The following is a 21980-nucleotide window of genomic DNA, read 5'->3' on the forward strand; positions in this document are numbered from 1 at the left end:
AATAAACTCTTCAACAAATAGTGCTCAGAAATTTAGTACTTTCGCAAAAAAAGGGAGGACCCCTACCTAACACCATATACAAAATTCCATTTGAAATGTATCTATACTGCACAAACAGTGAACCCTAACATAAACCATGGACTTTAAATAATAACTATTATTAAAATGTACTATCATCAATTGTAACAAATGTTCACACCAATGCAAGGTATTGATGGTGGGATAGTATGTGGGAATCCTGTATTTCATTTCTGTAAACCCATAATTCTCCAATGAAAAAAAAGTAATGGAGATCAGCTATTCATAATAGTTATAAAAGACATTTGCAGATGTGTGGTTAAGCTTACCACAATCGACATATAAAACAAATGCTTTTTAATCATTATTCTAGAAAAATATGCCCCAGAAAAAGGAAAAGACATGTTCACTTTTAACAGGGACAGTGGTTTATAAAGTAAAGTAACAGAACCAGGAAAAAGCAATGAAGATAGTGAAGACCTCCCAAACTGCTTACTGAAATAAACTTGAACTGATTTTGTGAGGGTTACCTTTAATATTCAAGAGTTTAAGCATTTGCTATTCTTTATAAAATTACAATGTTGGGTAAAAGAACTAACCTTATAGTTAAGTGATTATATATTTTTAATTTTATAGTCAATAAAACAAGATTTATGGTTTGACAAGAGATTTTTTTTTTCCCCTATGGCTTCTGGGTGTAACAAGCAATATAGGAGATGTAATTTGGATGCCAAAATATTAGAATTCCTGGAATATTTCTTTGGATCAGTGGAAACACAAGATGAATATTTTTAGGTAGGTCTGGCATGAAAAAGCTAAAATATAACTTCATACATTCTTTCTATTAAATTGTCACATACTGTTGATGACAGTACCTCTCTGCTGGGGGACAATATAACAAGTATTCATCCATTCATTCACGAATTATTTATTGAGTTGCATACTACATGCCAGATCCTCTTCAAGGTCTATAGATAGAACAGTGAACAAAAATGATTAAATGCCTTGACTTCACAGTTAATAATGAAACTAATTATATCTATTGACTCAGAGATTCCACTTCTAGAAAGTAATTCTTAAAAAAAATCATAAATGCAAAAAATTATTTAGTTATAGGATGTTTATCATGGAGAATTTTTAATAGTTAGAAACCTAAAGTAGCCTAAATGTCCAATAAATCACGGTACATCTATACAAAAAATAACGAAGATCACTAAAATGATGTAAAGGAATAATTTCACACTCTATTAAAAAGCAGGCTACATCATGGGATTGAGAAAGCCTTTTTGACTGAAAGGGGGAAGAAAGAAATGAGACAAAGTTTTAGTGACTGAGAAATTTCAGAGTCTAGAGATTATCCTGGAGGTTATTCTTAGCATCATATAGATATCCCTTTTCAGCTTATGGTGTATTGGAGTGGCTAGAGGGAGTTACCTGAAACTGTTGAGCTGTGTTCCAGTAGCTTTGATTCCTGAAGACGATTATATAATGATACAGCTTTTACAACGTGACTGTGTGATTGTGACAACTTTGTGTCTGATGTCCCTTTTATCCAGGGTATGGACAGATGAGTTAAAAAGTAAGAATAAATTACTTTTATTCGTAAATAAATGAAGGGTAAAAAAATTGGGTAGACTGAACTACTAGTGGTCAAGGAGAAGGAGGGTTAAGGAATATGGGATGTATGAGTTTTTTCTTTTTTCTTTTTATTTCTTTTTCTGGAGTGATACAAATGTTCTAAAAATGATCATGGTGATAACTACACAACTATGTGATCATATTGTGAGCCACTGATTGTATATCATATATGGACTGTAAATATGTGAAGAGTTCTCAAAAAAATATTATTTTTTAAAGAGATTATAAAAAAATTAAAGCAGGCTACAACTAACTGCTAAAAGGCATGAGGGACTTGATGGGGTTCTAAACCTTAATTACGATGGTTGCACACATAAAATTTTATAAATTGCACCAAACTGTACACTTAAAATGGATAAATTACAATTAAATCTAACAGTTTAAATACAATTAGATGAAATATAAGTTATATCTCAGTGAAGCTGTAAAAAAGGACAAAACTGTTTGTATTAAAACTTTTAATTTTGAAATTATTTATATAACTACATTAGAAAAAAGACTGTAAGGATATAAATGAAAATTCATTTTTAATGGGCTAAATTATCAGTGGGAACAGGATTTTTTTTCTTTTGCTTTATCTATATCTTCTAAATGTTACAGAATAAACATACTTACTTTGCAATAAGAAAATTTTAAATAAGTTGTTTTAAAATTAAAGCTATTAAACCAGTTTGTACAATTTTCTAAAAGCTGCTACAAATGCAGTATAGGTTCTGTAAAACCTTAAGGACAGCAAATTAGGACTTCAGGATCTTTTCCCCAGCCCTTCAGTTCCAGAACACACACTTACACAAACAAAAATATCCTCTGATCAGAATCAAATGAAAATGCAAGAAACAATTAGTTACCCTCGTCCTTGGCGAACACCCAAGGCTCCATTCCGGAATTTAAGTGTTTAAACTTTGCATCCTGTGAACTGATGCCACCCAGTGAGCTAGACGATTTCTCATCACTCACCAGCAGGGGGCCTCTTAGCTCTTCTCAAACACTGCTTCCTGAAGCTACAACCCACTGTAAAAAGTCTGATAGCTGTTTGCACAAACCTCAGTATAAGTCTTCCAAGCTTATTCCAGAAAAAATTATTGTAGGTGATGTGAAAAATGAGTTGTATAAAATTTACATTTTGACTAGCGCATTCCCTAATATAACTGATGTGGACAGCATAATTGAACACCATAAGTACATTGAACCTTGAGTAGGGCATAAGATTTTGTAGGTTTGTCCAGAGTAAATGCCCTGATAAATCCCAGAGGGATTTGAACAGTGAATAAAAAAGTATTTGCAAAGTCCCCTTGGGGGAATGGGGAGAAAGGGGGAAAATTCAGCTTCCCCAAGTGGAGAATTCTTGATATTCTCACAAGCAGTGGGGACAACCAAAGTAATAGGATGAGCCCCCAATCTTGGGGTTTATTCATATGAAACTTAACCCCACAAAGGATAGGCTAAGCCTACTTAAAATTAGTCCTAAGACTCACCCCCAAGAGAACCTCTTTTGTTGCTCACATGTGGCCTCTCTCAGCCAACAAAACAAGCGAACTCACTGCCCTCGCCCTCTCTACATGGGACATGACTCCCAGGGGTGTGGACCTTTATGGCAATAGGGACAGAAATCCTAGAATGAGCTGGGACTCAGCATCAAGGGATTGAGAAAACCTTCTCAACCAAAAGGGGGAAGAGAGAAATGAGACAAAATAAAGTGTCAATGGCTGAGAGATTCCCAACAGAGTTGAGAGGTTATCCTGGAGGTTGTTCTTACATATTAAATAGCTATCACCTTTTTAGTTAAGGGCTAACAGAGAGGCTGGAGGGAAGTGCCTGAAAATGTAGAGCTGTATTCCAGTAGCCATGTTTCTTGAAGATGATTGTATGATACAGCTTTCACAGTGTGACTGTTTGATTGTGAAAACCTTGTGTCTGATGCTTCTTTTATCTACCTTATGGACAGAAAAGTAAAACATATGAATTAAAAATAAATAATAGGGGGAACAAATGTTAAAATAAATTTAGTAGATTGGGGGAAAAATGAGTTGTATAGGTCAACCAAAATAATTTTATGGAATTCAGCTTGGGATAATTTATTACATTTTGCAGAATGTCACATTTTAACCCTTTAAATGATACTAATAATCGGAACAAATATAGTAAACTTTTCAAGTACAGACAAACAGATATCCGCAAGAAAATACTCAGTGGGACTGTTGATTGGGAGCACTAACAGCCTTCATAGTGGAGAGAGGAAAAGCCACTAGATGAGAGAACCAAATGCCAAGAATAAATATGAATAAACCACCATATTTTTAAACAGCTGGCCTTGAGAAAAGATAAAAATCTGTGTGCTTGCTTTTTGGAGATGTTTCAAAAGACCCTGAGAATGCCAAAGTTATTTTGTGTTCAAATAAACTACAAGTTCCTTACTATCTTTTTAATTCACTCCCATATTTTTCTTTGTGATTAAAGAGTTTGGGGCCTGTTCCCATTTCTTTGGTAGGAAAAGTATATAATCTGAATGCTCTCTTACATTTGCCTAGGGAAAGTATGTGTAGTGGAATAAACAATCACTGTTTACTAACGTGCTATATCTAGCACTGCACCAATTAACTCTTTCCTTCTCTTCCAAGGGCCAGGCATAAGTCTTCTCTTGGAAGTCTTCTCAACTAATTTTATCTTATGTTGAAGACACACTTACTTATAAATTCATTTGAGAATTAATTTGCAGTTATGAAAACAGAAAATGTATTATTATAATACACTAATAAGCTAAATGCAGACTATGTATTGCAATTTGTGCTAATATAAAACGGATAATTCTAAAAGGTAGCAGGTTATGAAACTTTTTAAACTTGTGTTTGGATATTCCATTTATTTAACGGGTAAGCTTCGAGGTTCTAGAAATTCATTTCATACAAAAAAGGAAGCTGACTACAGAACCTGGAAAACTGCCATTTCCTCACCCTGCTGCCTTTAATTCTGGCCATCTATTCCACAGTAGGAAAAGGTACACTTAGCTCTTCAACTGATTTAAGATTTTTCCTCAAAACTTGAGAAACTGGGGAACCTGTTATAAGAGACCCCAGCCTTGAACTTGGTGGAATGTCTCCCATTTTCTTCGGAGCCTGCACTTCCGCCCGCTACCCTTCGGGACAAATTACTCCGGGGCTCAATTTCACCTGCTCAAGTCCTTTTCCCAGAAGGCCCTTTCCCAACTCGGTGCCGGTTCCGCCCGGGACAGCTCCGACGTACACCCAGCACAACGCTCCGCAGCTGACCCGCCTCCCTCCGCCCCCTCATTTCCCGCGCAGACAACGCGCCTTCCGGAAGGGGGCGTGACCCCGTAGGAAGTTCTCGCGCTACGGAAATATAGGTATTTCCGGTTCCGTTATCATGGCAGCCTCCTGTCCTGAGGAAACACCTGCAGATGCCAGCGGGAAGAGGCAACAGTTCGGAAGCCGATTCCTGAGCGATCCAGCGCGCGTCTTCCACCATAATGCTTGGTAACCGTCTGCCCCTCCTCCCAGATGGCGGCTTGTTCTCTGTCCCGCTGCCCTGCAGCGTTCTAGAAGCCCCTCACCGGCCCCAGCCGGCCGCGAGTCCCATTGCCCTAACCCGAGGTGCTGTTCTTCCGGGGAAAAGCGCTGTCCGGGGAGCGACTCACCCTGCTCTCAGCTGAGAACCCTAAGCTGCCTATTTGATTTGCCCAGGGACAATGTGGAGTGGTCGGAAGAGCAAGCTGCGGCGGCGGTGAGGAAAGTTCGCGAGAACAGCGCCCAGCGGGTGCCCCAGGAGAAGCAAGGTGCGCCCAGCTTGTTCCTCCATGTCATAGATAGGCAGTGTACTGCCGGCCGCGCCTTCCGGGAGAGGCCAGATAGTCAAGGCCGCCTAGAGCCTTTGTTTCTAGCCTGGTCTGGACTTCGAAAGTAGAACGAGGAGTGGGGGAGAGACAAGGAAGTGTTGTACCCTACCAAAGTCTTGTTAATGTTAGGGAACAAAGGCTGTGGATTCTTTTACCCAGTTTTTTCAGTAAGCAAATCCTGAGACACCGGGTTTCAAAGAGAGAAAGAGTTTATTACAAGGCGTGTAGTAGAAGAGCAGATGGCCTAGCCGCACAGAATCTGTTTCTCCAAGTTTAGGGGGTTCAAGGTTTTTAAGGCTTTTAGCAGGGAAGATGAGGTTATTTCGGATAGCAGGTTCAAAATAGAAAAGGAGATAGTGTTGTTATTTTAATGGGAGAATATGAGCTGAAAGGAAGGCAAAGCTATCATTTCAATTCTAAAAGTATTTTAATACTGAAGCCAAAAGGACAGGAGATAAGTTACCTTTCAATAGCAAAATCTAGCTGATTTGATTTACAAATATCAGAGTCTGAAATTAGTTAATGGCTGACTTCAAATTCTTCGTTAGTCTTAGGGCCTTTGCCCTACAAGAAAATGACCAAAGGGAGTAACAGCTCTTACAGTCACAAGACACAAGGTAAGGGCTTTTACAGCCATTTCAGATATCAGGGCAGCTGAATTATAGTTTAGGGATTTCAGGTATTTCCATCTGTCTACTGTAATATACCAGAAAGCAGAAAAGAATATAATGATTCTGTAATCAAATTCATCCCTTAAATCCTAAGGGAATAAAGTGTGTTTCAAGTTTGGATTTTTCTTCTTTGTTTTTATTTGGGGGAGATCCCTTTTGTGATTAACTTATTTACTAGTGATTAAATTTTAATTAAATCGATTAAATCCACAGTAACGTGGTTATCTCTCATCACCCTGTGGTCAGGTGATCATCCTAGAAAATGTGCTTTCTCCAGTCACACTTTGAGGAGTTGTTTCCTTTAAAGCTAGATTCATGTTATCAGATTCTCTACGTTGTTGGGGTGGGGGCTAATGACTGGTGAATAATGCCTTTTCCGTATATGATGGTTATGAAGAGTTCAGACTTCTGCCAAGGAAAGGTGGATAAGTCAGACTACAGAAGAAGAGGCTCCTTATGGAGAGGTGGGTGATTCCACTGCCAGATATTCTTGAACACTAAAACTGAGACTGGAGGGTAGGACCACTGAAAGGGTCATATACTACAATTAGAAGATTCTAGTTACAGAGCGTCTTCTCAACATAATTTGAGAGACAGAGACTAAATCAAATCGAATTGGAAGGGATTTAGAAAAAATCACATAGTCCAATATCCTCTTTTTACAGTTAAAGAAAATTGGACCGCAAAACATTAAGTTCCTTGCCTAGAGGTAAGCAGTTTAGTAGTAGCAGTGGTGGAACTAAAATCCAATTTCATAGGTATTTATTCTTTCTCCTACACTACTCAAGGCCCAGTATTACCAAAAAGTAGAAAACTGACATCTTTTACCTTTATCACAACGTTCTTTTAAACAATCCCCATTTCTTTAGTTTCCTGTCTCGTGATTCAATCAAAATCCATCTACTAGTTATGTTGAATTTACTTCTGGGCTCTCCACTTAACCACAGACAGAAGAACATGTTTTAAAGAAGAGCTGCTGAGATGGTAATATTTGTAATCACATTGGGAACAATTTAAGAACCTTAACATTTGGCTTGTAAAGAAAGAGAAAAACGGATAGAATATCTGCCTTAAAATACAGAAAAGGGTGGGCCGCGGTGGCTGAGCAGGTAGAGTTCTCGCCTGCCATACTAGAGACCCAGGTTCGATTCCCAGTGCCTATCCATGCAAAAAAAAAAAAAACACAGAAGAGTTGTTCTGTACATCCCTGACAAGTAGTAGGGCCTTTTGACTACAAGTCAAGACAGATTTTTGCTTAAAGTTAAGAGTTTTCCAATATTTAAGAGCCACTATGATGTGAGAAGAATACTGTTAGGTAGTAAGGTCTCTAACTGTATGGTTCAAGCAGAAGTTGGATCCCAGAGAAGGACAATATAAAGAGGATTCGAGTATAGTGATAAATGGTAGAACTAAATTACCTCAAGTGCCTTCAGCCCTGAGATTCCATGGCTCTACTTCAGGGTGGTTTGGGTGAAACAGAATGATAACTGACGTTAGATACAAATAAAGTATTTGAAAGATAGTTCATAAAATTCCTTTTTAAATATTCACAGTTGATTATGAGATCAATGCCCACAAATACTGGAATGACTTCTACAAAATCCACGAAAATGGATTTTTCAAGGATAGACATTGGCTTTTTACTGAATTCCCAGAACTGGCACCTAGCCAAAACCAAAATCACCTGAAGGATTTGATCTCAGAGATTAAGAGAAGTAAAATACCTGAATGCAGATGTAATGAGGAAGGACCTGGTTTAATAGAGCAGCACATGTGTTCTTCAAACAGCCTTGAACATAAAACACGGACGCATCCTGAAGAGAATATAACTCAGAAATTTGATCACCTTGAAATTTGTGCTGATGAGTTTCCTGGATCCTCAGCCACCTACCGAATACTTGAGGTAACCTTCCTTTATTCCCCTAGTAGAGTTAGTAAATCTGTCATATTGTGCACATGGGGTGGCTCATAGAAAGGCTGATAACAAAAAAGTCTTCTGTCTAATGAACCTTGATGTATACTAATGTATACTTGATCCTTGAATTGGTCTGGAATCACCTCCATTTTTTTTAATTAATGAAATGTGCTAAGTATCTGATGCCATGACCACCAGATATCTGATGGTCATGGCAGGCAAAGATGGACCATTACTATCTGGGAAGGCCCATCCTGAATCTAAATTTGTAGTCACATACTACATGGCCACATTGCCACTGTCTCACATGAGCAAAAGATTTCAAGATAACAGTGCTGACCCCCTGGAAGAGAATCCCAAGGCACATGACAACTTGTGTTACTTATAATGCAGTTATATAAGCTGAAGTACATGAGCAGTGTCTGTTTTTAACACCTCAGTGAATTGTTTTCTGAGAATGGATAGCATTGTAAAGGTGAGCCCAGAACTTGAAAAGTGTCCAGGTGGATACTGTAATGTGAATTCACAAATGGTGGCTCTATACTCCACTGGGCGGTATGACTTCAGACAAGTCCCTTGCCCCCTTCCAGCAAAGTGGGACTGCTTTATCTTCCTTAAAGTTAATATGAGAAGTGAGATAATGTATGTAAATGGCTAAGAACACTGTCTGGCACAAAATAAGCTTTTAGCAAATGATCACGGTTAAATATTACCACACACCAGCACTGCATTTAGGATGTGGTTACTATGGACTCCTTCTCAGGAATATTTTTGGCCCACTCCAGAAACGTTTTCCCACTAATATAGTGGAGCTTAATAAGAAAATATTTCTATGGGACCATATGGTAGACTCAAACAGTAAGCGATCCATCCCTTTTTTTCTAGCCCACCTCCCTTTTGCTAATAATTTCCTAGTTTGGAGAGTACATTGGAGTTCTATGTATTGTTTCTGTATTATTTTTGCAAATTCCCTGTAAATTTGAAATTTCTAAATAAAAAAGTTTTTTCAAGTAAAAATAATAATTACCTAGTTTCAGGGAAATTAAAGTTTTGAAAAATTCTGTGAATAATAGTTTATTTCTGTCTGCAGGTTGGTTGTGGTGTGGGAAACACAGTCTTTCCAATTTTACAAACTAACAAGTAAGTGTATTGTAAAGTTTATGTGACAGTGATGGGATGAAAAGTAGGCGGGGGTTTTTCCTCGATACTCTTACTACGGCAAACTGTTGGCAGTGGGTTTTGGGAAGCATGGTTTACAGAGGATTTAAATTTCTACATAATCATTTATGGGTTGTTTTAATTTAATTTGAAATGTAAGTTAACTTTGTTACCTGGGAAATCAGTAACATTTAAAACCTCTTAAAGTGTTTATAGCCCCTCTCTGTAAGGTACGTGTTGGGTTTTTTTGCTTATGATCTCTGGGGAACATTCGATAACTAATCTGTCACTACCACATATTAGAGTTAAGGAAGTTGACAAACATGATTGTAGGCTCCCTTTTCAGGCTGCTTATGGAAAAACGTTCCATATAAATAATTTTGCCAGTTTAGCCCGCAAAACTTATTTACTAGATTTAATGAGACAGCCTGATTAAAAATGCACATTTTGATCTGTTCTACAACTAATTGTTGGGCTGTGCTTTGAAATTTATTGTTTTTTTGTATATATGTTATTTTTCACATGCAAAAAAAAGCCAATTGTGATGATAAAAAATATATGTATTCCTTCTAGCCTCCAATGCACTAGGACAGCTAGAAGGGAAAATCTGAGATGATGGAATGGTAGCCCATGACAGACTCTGGAATCTGTCCTGTAACTTGTTGAAGAGTACTTTGCAAATTATTGCATTTTTTCTTTCTTTGTTTTGTATATATGTTATACAATAAAAAAAGTTTTAAAATACACATTTTGTAGTTAGAAACATATAAGAAAACTCGACAAGTTGTAGTAGCTTAAAATGAAGAAGAAATTGTTCTGCTCTTGATATGTTCATTGTCTTGACAGAGACTGCTTGTTCATGTAATTTGCTTACTCAGAATTCGCAGGCTCTCTGCTACCTATGAATCAGATTTAAATTGTTCAGCATGGCTTTCAAACCCCTATACAAGTTTATGCCTTATGTTTGTTTGTTTTAGCAGAGATTTTTGTTTTTATTAGAGAGATGGGTTAGAAAAATCATGCAGAAACTACAAGGTTCCCATGTACCATCCTCACACACATGCTTTCCCCTTTTAGTACCATTTTGCATTAGTGTGGTAATTTTGTTACACTTGATGAAACAATATTATGCATATACTCTATACCATGGTTTACATTAGGGCTCACTGTGTTATACGGTTCTGTAGGTTTTTTTGTTTAATTCTGATAGTATATACAACCTAAAATTTTCACATTTTACCCTCTTTCAATTATGCATTTCAGTGGAGGTAATTACATCCACAATGTTATGCTACCATCATCACTATCCAACAGGAGAACTTTTCCATCACCCCAAACAAATTGACCAATTAAGGGTGAACTCCCCATTCCCTGTTCCTACCAAGCCTTTGATAACCTGTATTCTAGTTTTTTACTTTATGTATTTCCATATTCTAATTCTCTTAATTAAGTGAATTCATGTACTGTTTGTCCTTCTATCTGGCTTAGAGCACTTAACATGATGTCTTCAAGGTTTACCCACGATGTAGCATGCTTCAGAACGTCATTCCTTTTTACAGCCAAATGGTATTCCATCATATGTATATACCACATTTTGCTTATCCATTCATCTGTCAATGGAATTTGGTTGCTTCCACCTTTTGGACCTTGTAAATAATGCTGCTGCGAACATTGATGTGCAAATATCTATTCAAGTCTCTGATCTCAGTTTGTTGGGGTATATATATATAGAAGTAGGATTGCCAAGTTATATGATAATTCTGTTGTTAGCTTTCTGAGGAACCACCAAACTGTTTTCCACAATGAATGCCTTTTTTTAAACACTCATTTGTGCTTCTTTGAGCCATTAGCTATTCATTTCAACAACATTCATTCATACTGCATTTATATTTAAAGAATGTGCTTTTCTTATCCCTCGCACTAACTGGTGACACACCAGTGTCTTTTCCTACTTCTATTCCTTCCCCAAATGTCTTCCCTCTTTTCTACTGGACTATTTTTCCTTCCTTCCTCAAATTTTAAGTCAGAAATGACCAGAAGACTTCCTTAATTCATATAATCCAGCTCTGCAGTTTCTAGTCCTCTAATATGTTCCTTGTGTTGCCTTAATATATACTTCATTTATGCAGAGGTTCTTAACAATTTTTGTGCAACATCTGGTTAAACCTTTTGAATCCCTTCTCGGGCTGATGTGATTTTTGTTTGTTTTTATATATAACAGCTTTGTTGAGATATAATTTAAAGTGTACAAGTGAGTGGTTTTATATTTACAGAGTTGTGGAGCCATCACTACATTTTTATTACCCTAAGAAGATGCATGTTACCCATGAGCAGTCACTCCCCCATATCTTGCCTACCCCCTCCAAGCCCTGGGTGGCCACTAATCTACTTCCATTCTGCAGGTTTTCTCAGCCTGATGTTTTTTTTAAGTGTGTAAAATAGAGGAAACCGCTTATTTTGAAATGCAGTTTTATCCACAGAGCCTGGGTAACGACCTCAATTTATATAGTTCTTCCCATGTGTTTTAACTCTTAATCATATTTTTCTGATTTCAAAAGTAAATCGTGTCCAGAATAGAAAATTTGGAAAATATAGATAAACACAAGAAGAAACAAGTATCACTTGTCATCCCACCATCCAAAGATAACCATGGTGGAAAAGTAAAATAATCAATCTATCAATAAGTAAATTGTTTAAAAAAAGATAACCACTGTTGGGGAAAGATCAAAGGTTATGGTAGAGTTATACAGAGAAGGTAGGGTTTAACAAATGAAGATGATTGCTGAATCATTATATTGATTTTTCTTTTAGTCTCCAGTATCTTAGTGCAGGTAGAAGTAAATATCTAAAATTGTAGAATTGTTACCCAAACTAAACTCTGAAATCTGTTCTACAACTAATAGTTATGATGTGTTTTGAAATTTGTTGCTTTTTTTGTATGTATGCTTTTTTTTTTTTTTTTCATAAAAAGAAAACAAAAATTTCTTGTAGCCTCCAGCATTTGGAGCAGCTAGAAGGAAAAATCTGAAATAATGGAATGGCAACCCTTAACAAACTCTGAAATCTGATCTGTATCTGCTAGTTGAAGTGTACTTTGAAAATCATTGCTTTTTCTTTCTTTTCTTTGTATATGTGTTATATTTAACAATAAAAAACATTTGTCCTTGTCTCCCCTGATTTTGCTTCCTTACTCCCCCCCCAAAAAAAAAATTTACAGGATTACAGATTGCTTTGTATTTTGAGCGTGATTTATATAGCTGCTTCCTATTAAATATATAGTGCATTTCATAATTGAAAGCAACTTTGGTATTTTAACATTTAGTTTAATTTGACATTTGTGTTCCTACCATGTGCCAAGACTTGTGCAAGAGATTGGGGATAATGAAAGCCATAAGCACACAGATTTTGTGTTGTTCATCTTTGTCTCCCCAGCATCTAGGATAACATTTAATACATGGTGGACCCTCAGTAAATATTTGGTGAACGAATAAATGAAAGATGTAATCTCTGCTGCCATGACAGCAGCATGTGGTGGGGACAGGCAGATGAATACACATGTGTTCCTAGCATGGAGAAAGTGCTGAGGTAGCACAGAGAGAAGATAGAAGAATTCTCATGGTACCATCAGGCAAGGGTTGATTTGAAAGAAGAGAAGTTTTTCTGTAGATGGAGCAAGAAAGGATGTTTTGTTTTGGAACTCACTGATCATTTAATGAGACTTTACATTGGCTGTATCCAGAGGGTACATTATCAAAAAAGGATTTTAAACAAAATGAAATAGGTTGTGACTGGTAAGTATGCTTCCTTTGGATCTGGTACTTTGCTATTTCTATCATTTGATATTTTACCCTGTTACATGGTCCAGTTAGTGAACTAATTGTTCCATGTTTTTTTCTGCCCGTTTCAGTGACCCAGGACTCTTTGTTTACTGTTGTGATTTTGCTTCCGCAGCTGTGGAGCTGGTCCAGGTAAAATGCCTTGGCTCCTGTCAGTATTTTCACTGACTAAGGGAAAGGGGGTCCCTTAGGATCAAGATCTCTAGCTATTTTCTTATTGTACTGTGATCTAAAAAAATAAAATAAAAGATTTACCAGAAGAGAGGAAAAGGCCAGGCTGGAGTCCTGAATATGCCACTTACCCACTGTAAAACTTTGAGCAGGTGTCCTAACCTCTTCAAATTTGTGTTTTAAGAATTGAAATGAGATGATTGTTTCATTACGTATTCTTTGATTTACAAGTAACGTCTAGACAAACTCAGCTAATAAAAGGAATGTCAAGAGAACGCGAAGGCAGAAACTGTAGCCAGGCATGGGGACAGACTGAAACATAGCCTGAAAAGTGGTCAGATACCAAGGCTGGCTGGCTGGCTGAGGAGCTGTTGCCTCACCCTTATTCTATCACAACAGCTGCCTCAAGTTCGTAGTTTCTTATCTCTTTTTGTCCAGTGCCCATTTGCTTTATTCTTTTTTCTTTTTGCTGACCTGCTCTTTTTAGGTTTTTCCTGACCTTGTCCGTGGCCCAGACATACTTGCTCCTCCCAGCCCCTTACAGGTCCACCTAGTACAGGTATTTGAAGAGCCTCACTAGAATGACTATCCCTATTCCAAAGTCCCTGGAAAGAGTATCTGGTTGGCTTAGCTGATAAAGCCACTTCCCCTGTTTGAATCAGCTGTGGCCAGTGATAAAGTCACATTCTTAGAGAAGAGGGGCTTGGAAAGCACAGCTACCTTGACGTTTGTCTGTTATAATCATGTGTATAATACTCCTAGCATAGGAAGTCAGGAGTTGGTAGCTCTGTCTCTCTGGAGATGGTTATTTAGACCAAAATGCAGGTTAAATTTTCCACATCTAGAGAATTAGATTTTCTTGCATAATTCCATGGTCTGTGTACTCTGCAGTAGGGGTTGTTTTAAATCATGCTTTTTAAATGTGCTTTGTCACTCACCATGTGAGATTTGTCTGTTCTCTCTTGGTTGCTCGTCTTCCTGCTCACTTTGCAGTTCTCAGGTCTGACTCACTAATAGAGGAGTGTGTCATAATTGAGAATAAAAGATGGGGGATCAGGAATGCTCCATTTAAAAGCCCCCAGTACATATTTATAGTCCACAGGCTTTTTCCTCCAGTTATTTCTGGTTGTCATCTTTTGGGTCCCCCCCTGAAAAAGTACAAGTTATAAGAATTAGAACTATATCCCTCAGTGAACAGTAGCAGAAATTACCTTTCAAGCAAAGTTGGCTTTACTTGAGGCTGCAGTAGCTTTTTCTAACACATTTGTCTCTTTTCCAACTACTCACTACAGACAAATTCAGAGTATGAGCCATCTCGGTGCTTTGCCTTTGTTCATGATCTCTGTGATGAAGATAAGAGCTATCCAGTGCCAGGAGGCAGTCTTGATGTCATCATTCTCATATTTGTTCTTTCGTCAATTGTTCCAGACAAGTAAGTTTTTGGTCCCTTAGCAGTAATGTAACAAAACAAAGGTTTGGTCAAGAGCTTTGATAACAAATTCAAACACTTAATAAAAATGGTTTATTTGGGTCTGATAAACTGAAAGCTACACCATCCATAGCGATATAAGTTTCTCAGCCATTTTCTATCTTTAAGACTAACTTCTGTTTCAGCCTCCAAACCTCTCCTTGTTGACTACAACGGTTGGTTCTTCTTTTCGTTGTATTCTGTATTCTTCACAAAGAATGGAGGGCTGTGAAATTCCCACTGTTGATAATTTCATAGCATGTTGTTTATCTGCATGTTTCAGAACTATGGGTGCCAGGATTCTTAGATAACACCACATTATTGGCCTTTTAAAAGCTTTCAATAAACCAAGCTTATTAACAGAGCACAGAGTTTACATTGAAAATTTGGGTATCCCTGTTCTTTTATGTTTGTGTTCTTTGGAAACTGCAAAGCAGGGTTCCATTAAGTCAGCATTAGATAGATGAAAAGAAAGACAAATGTCCCCTAAACGAGGCTGTTAAAACCTCATACACATCAGCTAGCCACTAATTTTGATGAAACCACTGTTTTAAGGAAGCAGAATTAGTAAGAGATAAGGGGGCTAAGGCCTTCAGGCACCATCAGTTGCCACCAAAGAAGCCCTGTCACTGCCAGACACCAGTGAGTCAGGAATGAGGCCAGAGAATTGGCAGGGACTTGTGGTCTGTGCAAGCCACACCCCCAAAACCATGGGATTAAAATAGGGGGTGGAGGTTTCAGGTGTCTCAAACTCAATCACCATCAGAGCCAAAGGATGATGAAGTCAGTCAGTGTTAAAGGTTAAGGTCAGTAGATGTCAGAAAACCAGAGGCTCACATGACTGAATAAAGGTGAGCAATAACTGATGTGACTCTTGGTGGGCCAAGGACCCAGTGCTTGCTGCACCAGGCAGGAACTGTGAGATTGGGCAAGTGAGTCACCTCTAGAATAGGATTACACCCTCAACCTGAGACATGTTACGTGGTTGAGAAAGGCCTGTGGAGGATAGCCTGGTACTCTTAAGCTCTAGGAACTGTGCAAGTTTAAATGCTCCAAACTTTAGGAAACCAGCATGGACTAAAACAAAACATTAATTAAAATTTTGTTCAAAATGTAAATAAACTTTCAAATGATGGTTTTTGTACATTAGCATTTATACTTCTGAATTTTTAAAACTTAAATCGGCGTTAAGACTTTTGGGATACTCTATAGATGGAAAGTGCAGATGTGAATGTAAAGCACACTGTCTTAGTACTCCTTTGCATGCTTATTGAATCACCATATAAACTAAGTTCCTGAAGTCTTCATCTAACAAGCGGTTGCTAAGCATTGTATGTGCTGTGAATATAAAGGTGAAAGACACAGTCTCTGCGTTTCAAAGACGTCACACCTTGTAGAGCAGGCAGTTGAGTTAACTAGCAGTTCCCATTGTGGGTGGTCAGCTTTCCAGTCTAAGAGACCTATGAGTACAGGGCAGAGACAGCTTCCCTTGGAGGCAAGCCCAGAATGAGTAGGAAGTGAGCCAGGTAGAGAACACATAACTGTATTCCCACGGTGGGGCTCTGCAGCAGAGACAAATTTGTCCTCAGACCTCTTCGTACTGAAAGGAATGGATGGAGGCCCACAGTTATGAGCAAAAGCAGGCTTGGATGCGTACTCAGATTCAAACTGAAGAAAGGGCAGAGGAGTCAAGACTTAAGGGAGCTTGGTATATCAGGGTGAGAAAGTCCACTGGTTTTTCGGATAGGCTAAAGGAAAAGGAACTCTGTCCTTAAGGAGAACTGATCTTCCCTCTCTGCTGCCCCAGAATGCAGAAGGCTATAAACAGACTGAGCAGTCTTCTGAAGCCCGGAGGTTTGATGCTTCTGCGAGATTATGGCCGCTATGACATGGCTCAGCTCCGGTTTAAAAAAGGTATTTCACCACCATAATCAGAACAGTGGTTTTGCCATCAGATTCAACATACAGATAAGTGGAACAGAATAGAGACTCTAGACGTAAATTTGTATGTAAATAGATTTAATATATGATAATACTGGTGAATATATATATATTTTAAACGTTTTATATTGTTAAATATAACATATATACAAAGAGAAGAAAGGAAAAGCAATGATCAACAAGATGCAGAACAAGATTTCAGAGTTTATTATGGGTTACCATTCCACTATTTCAGATTTTTCCTTTTAGCTGCTCCAAAACACTGGAGGCTACAAGAAGTATATTTTTCTTTTTTGTGAAAAATAACATACATAAACAAAAGCAATAAATTTCAAAGTATATCACAACAATTTGTTATAGAACAGATTTCAGAGTTTGATATGGGTTACAGGTCCACCATTTTAGATTTTTACTTCTAGCTGCTGTACAATATTGGAGACTAAAAGAAATATCAGTATAATGATTCAGCAGTCATAGTCATTGTTAAAGCCTACCTTCTTTGTATAACTCCACCATCACCTTTGATCTTTCTATCCCAGTCTTTAGGGGTATTTGGGCTATGCCCATTCTAACTTTTTCATGTTGGAGGATGCAATTGATAATATGGGATAGGGTGATGAAACTATTTGATGTTCTGAAGAGGCTGGCCCCTCTGCATTTCAGGACTTATCTGGTCCAGGAACCCATCTGAAGGTTTTATGTTTCTGGAAAGTTACCTTAGAGCCTGGAACCTTTGTAGAGTCTTATATAACTCCCTAGGTGTTCTTTAGCATTGGCTGGTATGGTTTGATTGGGGTTTGGCAAGTTATATTAGGTAGCAGTGTCTTAACAGAAGCTTGCATAAGAGTGACTTCCAGAGTAGCCTCTCAAATCTGTTTGAATTCTCTCAGCCACTGATACCTTATTTGTTTCACTTCTTTTCCTCCTTTTGATCAGGATGGCATTGTTGATCCCATAGTGACAGGGCTGGACTCATCCCTGGGAGTCATCTCAAGGCTGGTATATTTTTTAAGAAAACTGGAAACCATTGTACATCTAGGCATTGTGAAAGTCTTTTTTAACCAAGACAGCTGTCTTTTTTTTTTTTTTGACAACTTTTTTAAAGACATTTGATTACATACATAATTTTAAATGTGGTATGGCAAAAGATATCATTGAAAGGTATCCAGAAAAAAATTTTTTAAATAATTCATGGAACAACCCTAAGTTAAGCCATGGAGTATAGTTATAGTACAATTATAAAATGTGAAGACATGATAGATTGAGAAAGAATACTTTTAGTGCATTTAACAGATAGTTAGTACCTGTGCTGTTTGTTCAAGGGGCTGTCAGCAAATTGATAAGGAAAGCATCAACAGCCAACTGAAAAATAGGCAAAGAATATTTAGAATCAATTCACAGAAAAGCATATCCAACAGCCAGTAAGCAAAATGGTGCTCATCTTCCCTAATAGTCAATGAAAAATAACACTTGAGATTCTACCTCTTAAACCTGTTTCTGGCCAATTAAAAGAGGTTGGCTTCTTCTTTACTGGTAGGGATATGAATTGTTAGGGCCTTGGCCTTTTTTTAAGCACCCTGGCACTGTCTGTTTAACCCAAAAGTCCTTTTGGGAATTCTCTATAATATTAAAGAATCAGTACCTAATATGTACAAGCAGAAACTAGAAACAAAATGAATTCCTCTGGATGATGAAATGTTGTGACTTCATATGAGTTAGACCCCACCACTAGGCTTAGAGGGATTTCCATTCTGTGTTACTAAATTGGAAAAGCAGTATACAGATGAGTACTTTAAACTTGAGCCCATATTTGCCGAAAAGAAAAAATATATATATATATATATAGTATTTATACACATACGTATATATGTGTGTGTGTGTGTGTGTTTATGTGTATATATATATATACACACACACACACAGAGAGAGATTCAGAAAAACAGAAGGATTACACACAGGTTGTTAAATTGAAGTAAGGTTGGGAGATTAGCAGCTAAAGAAAGGGAGTGTTCATGATAAAAGTGGAGTGTGTGTTAGACTTATGAATATGTGTGTAGACCCCTGAAGATATATGTCAAAGGATGGTCAAAGTGTTAATGGTGGCTGTTGCCTTAAACTTAGCTCTATTGCTTGATTTTTTTTCTTTTTTACCTTCTTTTTTTTTTTTCATTGGCATTGGCAGATTCTGGGAATCAAACCCAGGTCTCTGGCATGATTTTTTTTTCTTTTTTAAAGAAAAAAATTGGACAGCTCTTATCCAAAGCACCATTTCTTTGTAGGAGAGAAATTACAGTTTCTTCCGAAGTCCCAAGCATAACCAAGAAAGCATTGTGTTCTCTGCCTAAGAAATTGATATTTTAATATATATTTGACTAACAATGAAATTCAAGGTTTTTTATGAACTTTGCCATGTCACTTTGCAGGCCAATGTCTATCTGAAAATTTCTATGTAAGAGGTGATGGCACCAGAGTTTACTTCTTCACGCAAGGTATGAAAACTCATCTTTATGCCAAAGGTCCCTAAAATACCAGATTATATGGTCCTTAATGTACATTCAGAAATACTGTATTTCTGAATACATTATCTTTTGTGTCCTTTTTCCTGCAGTTCCCCACCCTCAGGCCAGCCTGAACTATCTCAGGTTGTGTGTGCCTTCAGTCATCTTTGTTCTTCCACCATATTCCCTTCCCTCTCTTCCACCTTGTCCAAAATGGGAAACCAACCTGTTTTGCAAAACTCTTTTCCAGTCCAGCCTGTTTTACTTCTTAAGTGGGGCTGTACATGAAGGTGAACACATTTCTCACTGGGTTCCGGATATGACCCAGACTACTCTCTCCTCTGTTACGTCTGCTCTGAAGTGGGCTCCCTCCTTTACCGGTGCCTATGAATCCTCCGTCCCTGGGCCCCTGACTTCCTCACCTTTGTTAGGTCACGTACCTCTTTAAGCCTTTGGTTAAAGCTATGGAACCTCTCCCCTTAAAAAGTTGATTTGACATACGTATAGGCACATTTTTGCATATAACTTTAAAGTGTCCACAGAGCACTAAAAGACAAACCAGAAATTTAAAACTCCCTGGCCTGTAGCCCATCAGCTTTCACCTTCTTAAAAATTTCCTCATCAGCGGACACTTAGAGAAGCTCTCTCGAGGAGTGCCAGGTTTCTCTTTCCAGGTGGTTTGGCTTCCCCTATCTAAACATGAACTTGTTGTTACTAAATACTGCATTTATTTTTAAAAATGGCTCTGCTAAAACCACTTGAAATATATAAATAATGAAAGCAATCTCATGGGAGCCTTATTTACTGTGATGAATGGTAGACAAATGCTTTTTCTTCAGGGGAAAAATATAAACATCTTCTCTTTTCCAAACTAGAGGAATTGGACACACTTTTCACTACTGCTGGGTTGGAAAAAATTCAGAACCTGGTGGATCATCGATTGCAAGTGAACCGGGGGAAACAGCTGACTATGTACCGAGTTTGGATTCAGTGCAAATACCGGAAGCCTCTTCCGTCCAACACCAGCTGAGGGGGCATCTACTCCTGACATGATGAGAACTCATTGTTTTACTGGCTTTTTAAAAAAGAATATTTATAAATAGTGTTTTGTTGATGTTGAACAGTGCAAGGATTTAAACAGACTCAAGCCTTGCACCAGGAAAAATTACTTTTTATCAAAATTCTAACAGTTTAATTGTGCTTTATAATTATGAAGTCCTTTAATCTATACTTTTCTTGTGTTCTTTCTTTGAAATCTCAAAAATTCGTTTTGCCATTTTGTAACTAGTAACTGAAATTTTATTTATGGGAATCTTGAATTTTAAAAATATCAAGAATTTATTTCCATGTGAAGGTATTATATGTGATAAAGTGTTATTTCACTGAACGTTGCATTAAATTATTTGGGAATTCAAATACCTGGGGTAGTCAATTGCAGTTGCTATTAGAAAGGTGGATAAATCTCTTTTTAAGTGGTGGGGGGAGGCACATGGGGAAGAATCATCTGCCTTTGGATATTTTCCTGATTCAAAAATATCCTTTAAAGAGCATCAAAATGTGGGTATCCATGTTAAGGATTTGATTATGGTCTCTACTTAATTTTAATTCCATGGATTTGTAAGCACTTCCCCTCTAAGTAGAAGGATCTTTACTTTTAGCAAAATCTGGGTTTTGTATTGTCTTTTTTTCCCCTCTTGATGATACATTTATATAATGTATTCTTAATTTTAGCAAACAAGAAATTTTCACTTCTACATTCCTGCATTTTGGGTTTTCAACTCAAAAATAAATACTTGTAAAAATATAGTAGAAAGACAGCAGTTTTCCTCTTTAATAACCTAAAATTTCAGGAAATAGTGATATTTTCAACGTGGAAAAGAAAAATAACCTCGAGCCTCAAAATAATGTCTGACTCTCACCTTTTTTTTTTTTTTAAGAATGCTACAGAAAAATATAGTACAGAATATTGCAGTGGTCAAAGAATTCATTTTTTTTTTTTTTGAACCATTTGAGAATATGTTGGAAGATGATGACCCATTACCCTTGCATACTTTAATGTGTAATTCCTGTAACTGAGGACACATGACTGAGATGAATCCATCAAAATTAGAAATTAACTTGGAAACCGTGCTACTATCCAGACACCATTCCGTTTTCCTGATTGCCCCAGTTACGTCCTCTACTGCAAAATAAGAAAAAAAACCTCTTGTGCTGCATTTAGTTATTGTCTATGTCTTTTAATCTGAAACAGTTCCTCTGGCTTGTGTTCGTGGTCTTGACGCTTGTAGACTCTCTCTTAAGATGATATTTCCTCATAACTGATTCAGGTTATGCAGCTTTACGTAACCTGATATCAGAAGTGTTGGCTGTTCTTCCCATTGGATCCTGTCATACTGAGTTTCCCCATTTGGGGTGATGTAATCTTGATCACTTAATTAGGATCGTGTCTGCCAGGTTTCTCCACTATGAAGCTACTAATTAGTATTTTGAGGAAGTGGTTTGAGACTATATAAATATTACATTTCTTAAACAATTTCAGCATCTATTGCTGTTTCTTGGCTGAACTATAATGGTTTCTAAGTAGTGGTTTTCTAATTCCATCATTGCTTCTACTTTATTAGATATTCTAGTATAAGGAAAAGCTTTCTCTTTTTTCCATTTCTTTATCTCAAAGTGGACTTGGTTTCTATTTTATTCAGTGGTTGTAATTCATTACTGTAGTTTTGATGCCCATATTGTCACAGATTAGGCCAGTGGGAACCCCTTCCAACTGTTCTCTGTGACCTTTCAGCATGTCCCCATCATCCTGGCAGCTG

General features: G+C 37.5%; 1 protein-coding gene across 1 annotated transcript; it reads left to right on the forward strand.

The window, feature by feature from the left end:
- Positions 1–5010: 5010 nt before the first annotated feature.
- Positions 5011–21079, forward strand: METTL2A (methyltransferase 2A, tRNA N3-cytidine). Its single transcript, XM_077163477.1, has 9 exons — positions 5011–5147; positions 5355–5446; positions 7731–8080; positions 9183–9232; positions 13158–13218; positions 14550–14689; positions 16533–16639; positions 19090–19155; positions 20040–21079. The coding sequence occupies exons 1-9, from the start codon at positions 5038–5040 to the stop codon at positions 20192–20194; spliced, it is 1131 nt and encodes a 376-aa protein (XP_077019592.1). The 5' UTR covers positions 5011–5037; the 3' UTR covers positions 20195–21079.
- Positions 21080–21980: the final 901 nt, after the last annotated feature.

Source organism: Tamandua tetradactyla, chromosome 6 (genome assembly GCF_023851605.1).
Source record: "Tamandua tetradactyla isolate mTamTet1 chromosome 6, mTamTet1.pri, whole genome shotgun sequence".
Classification (NCBI taxonomy): Eukaryota; Metazoa; Chordata; class Mammalia; order Pilosa; family Myrmecophagidae; genus Tamandua; species Tamandua tetradactyla.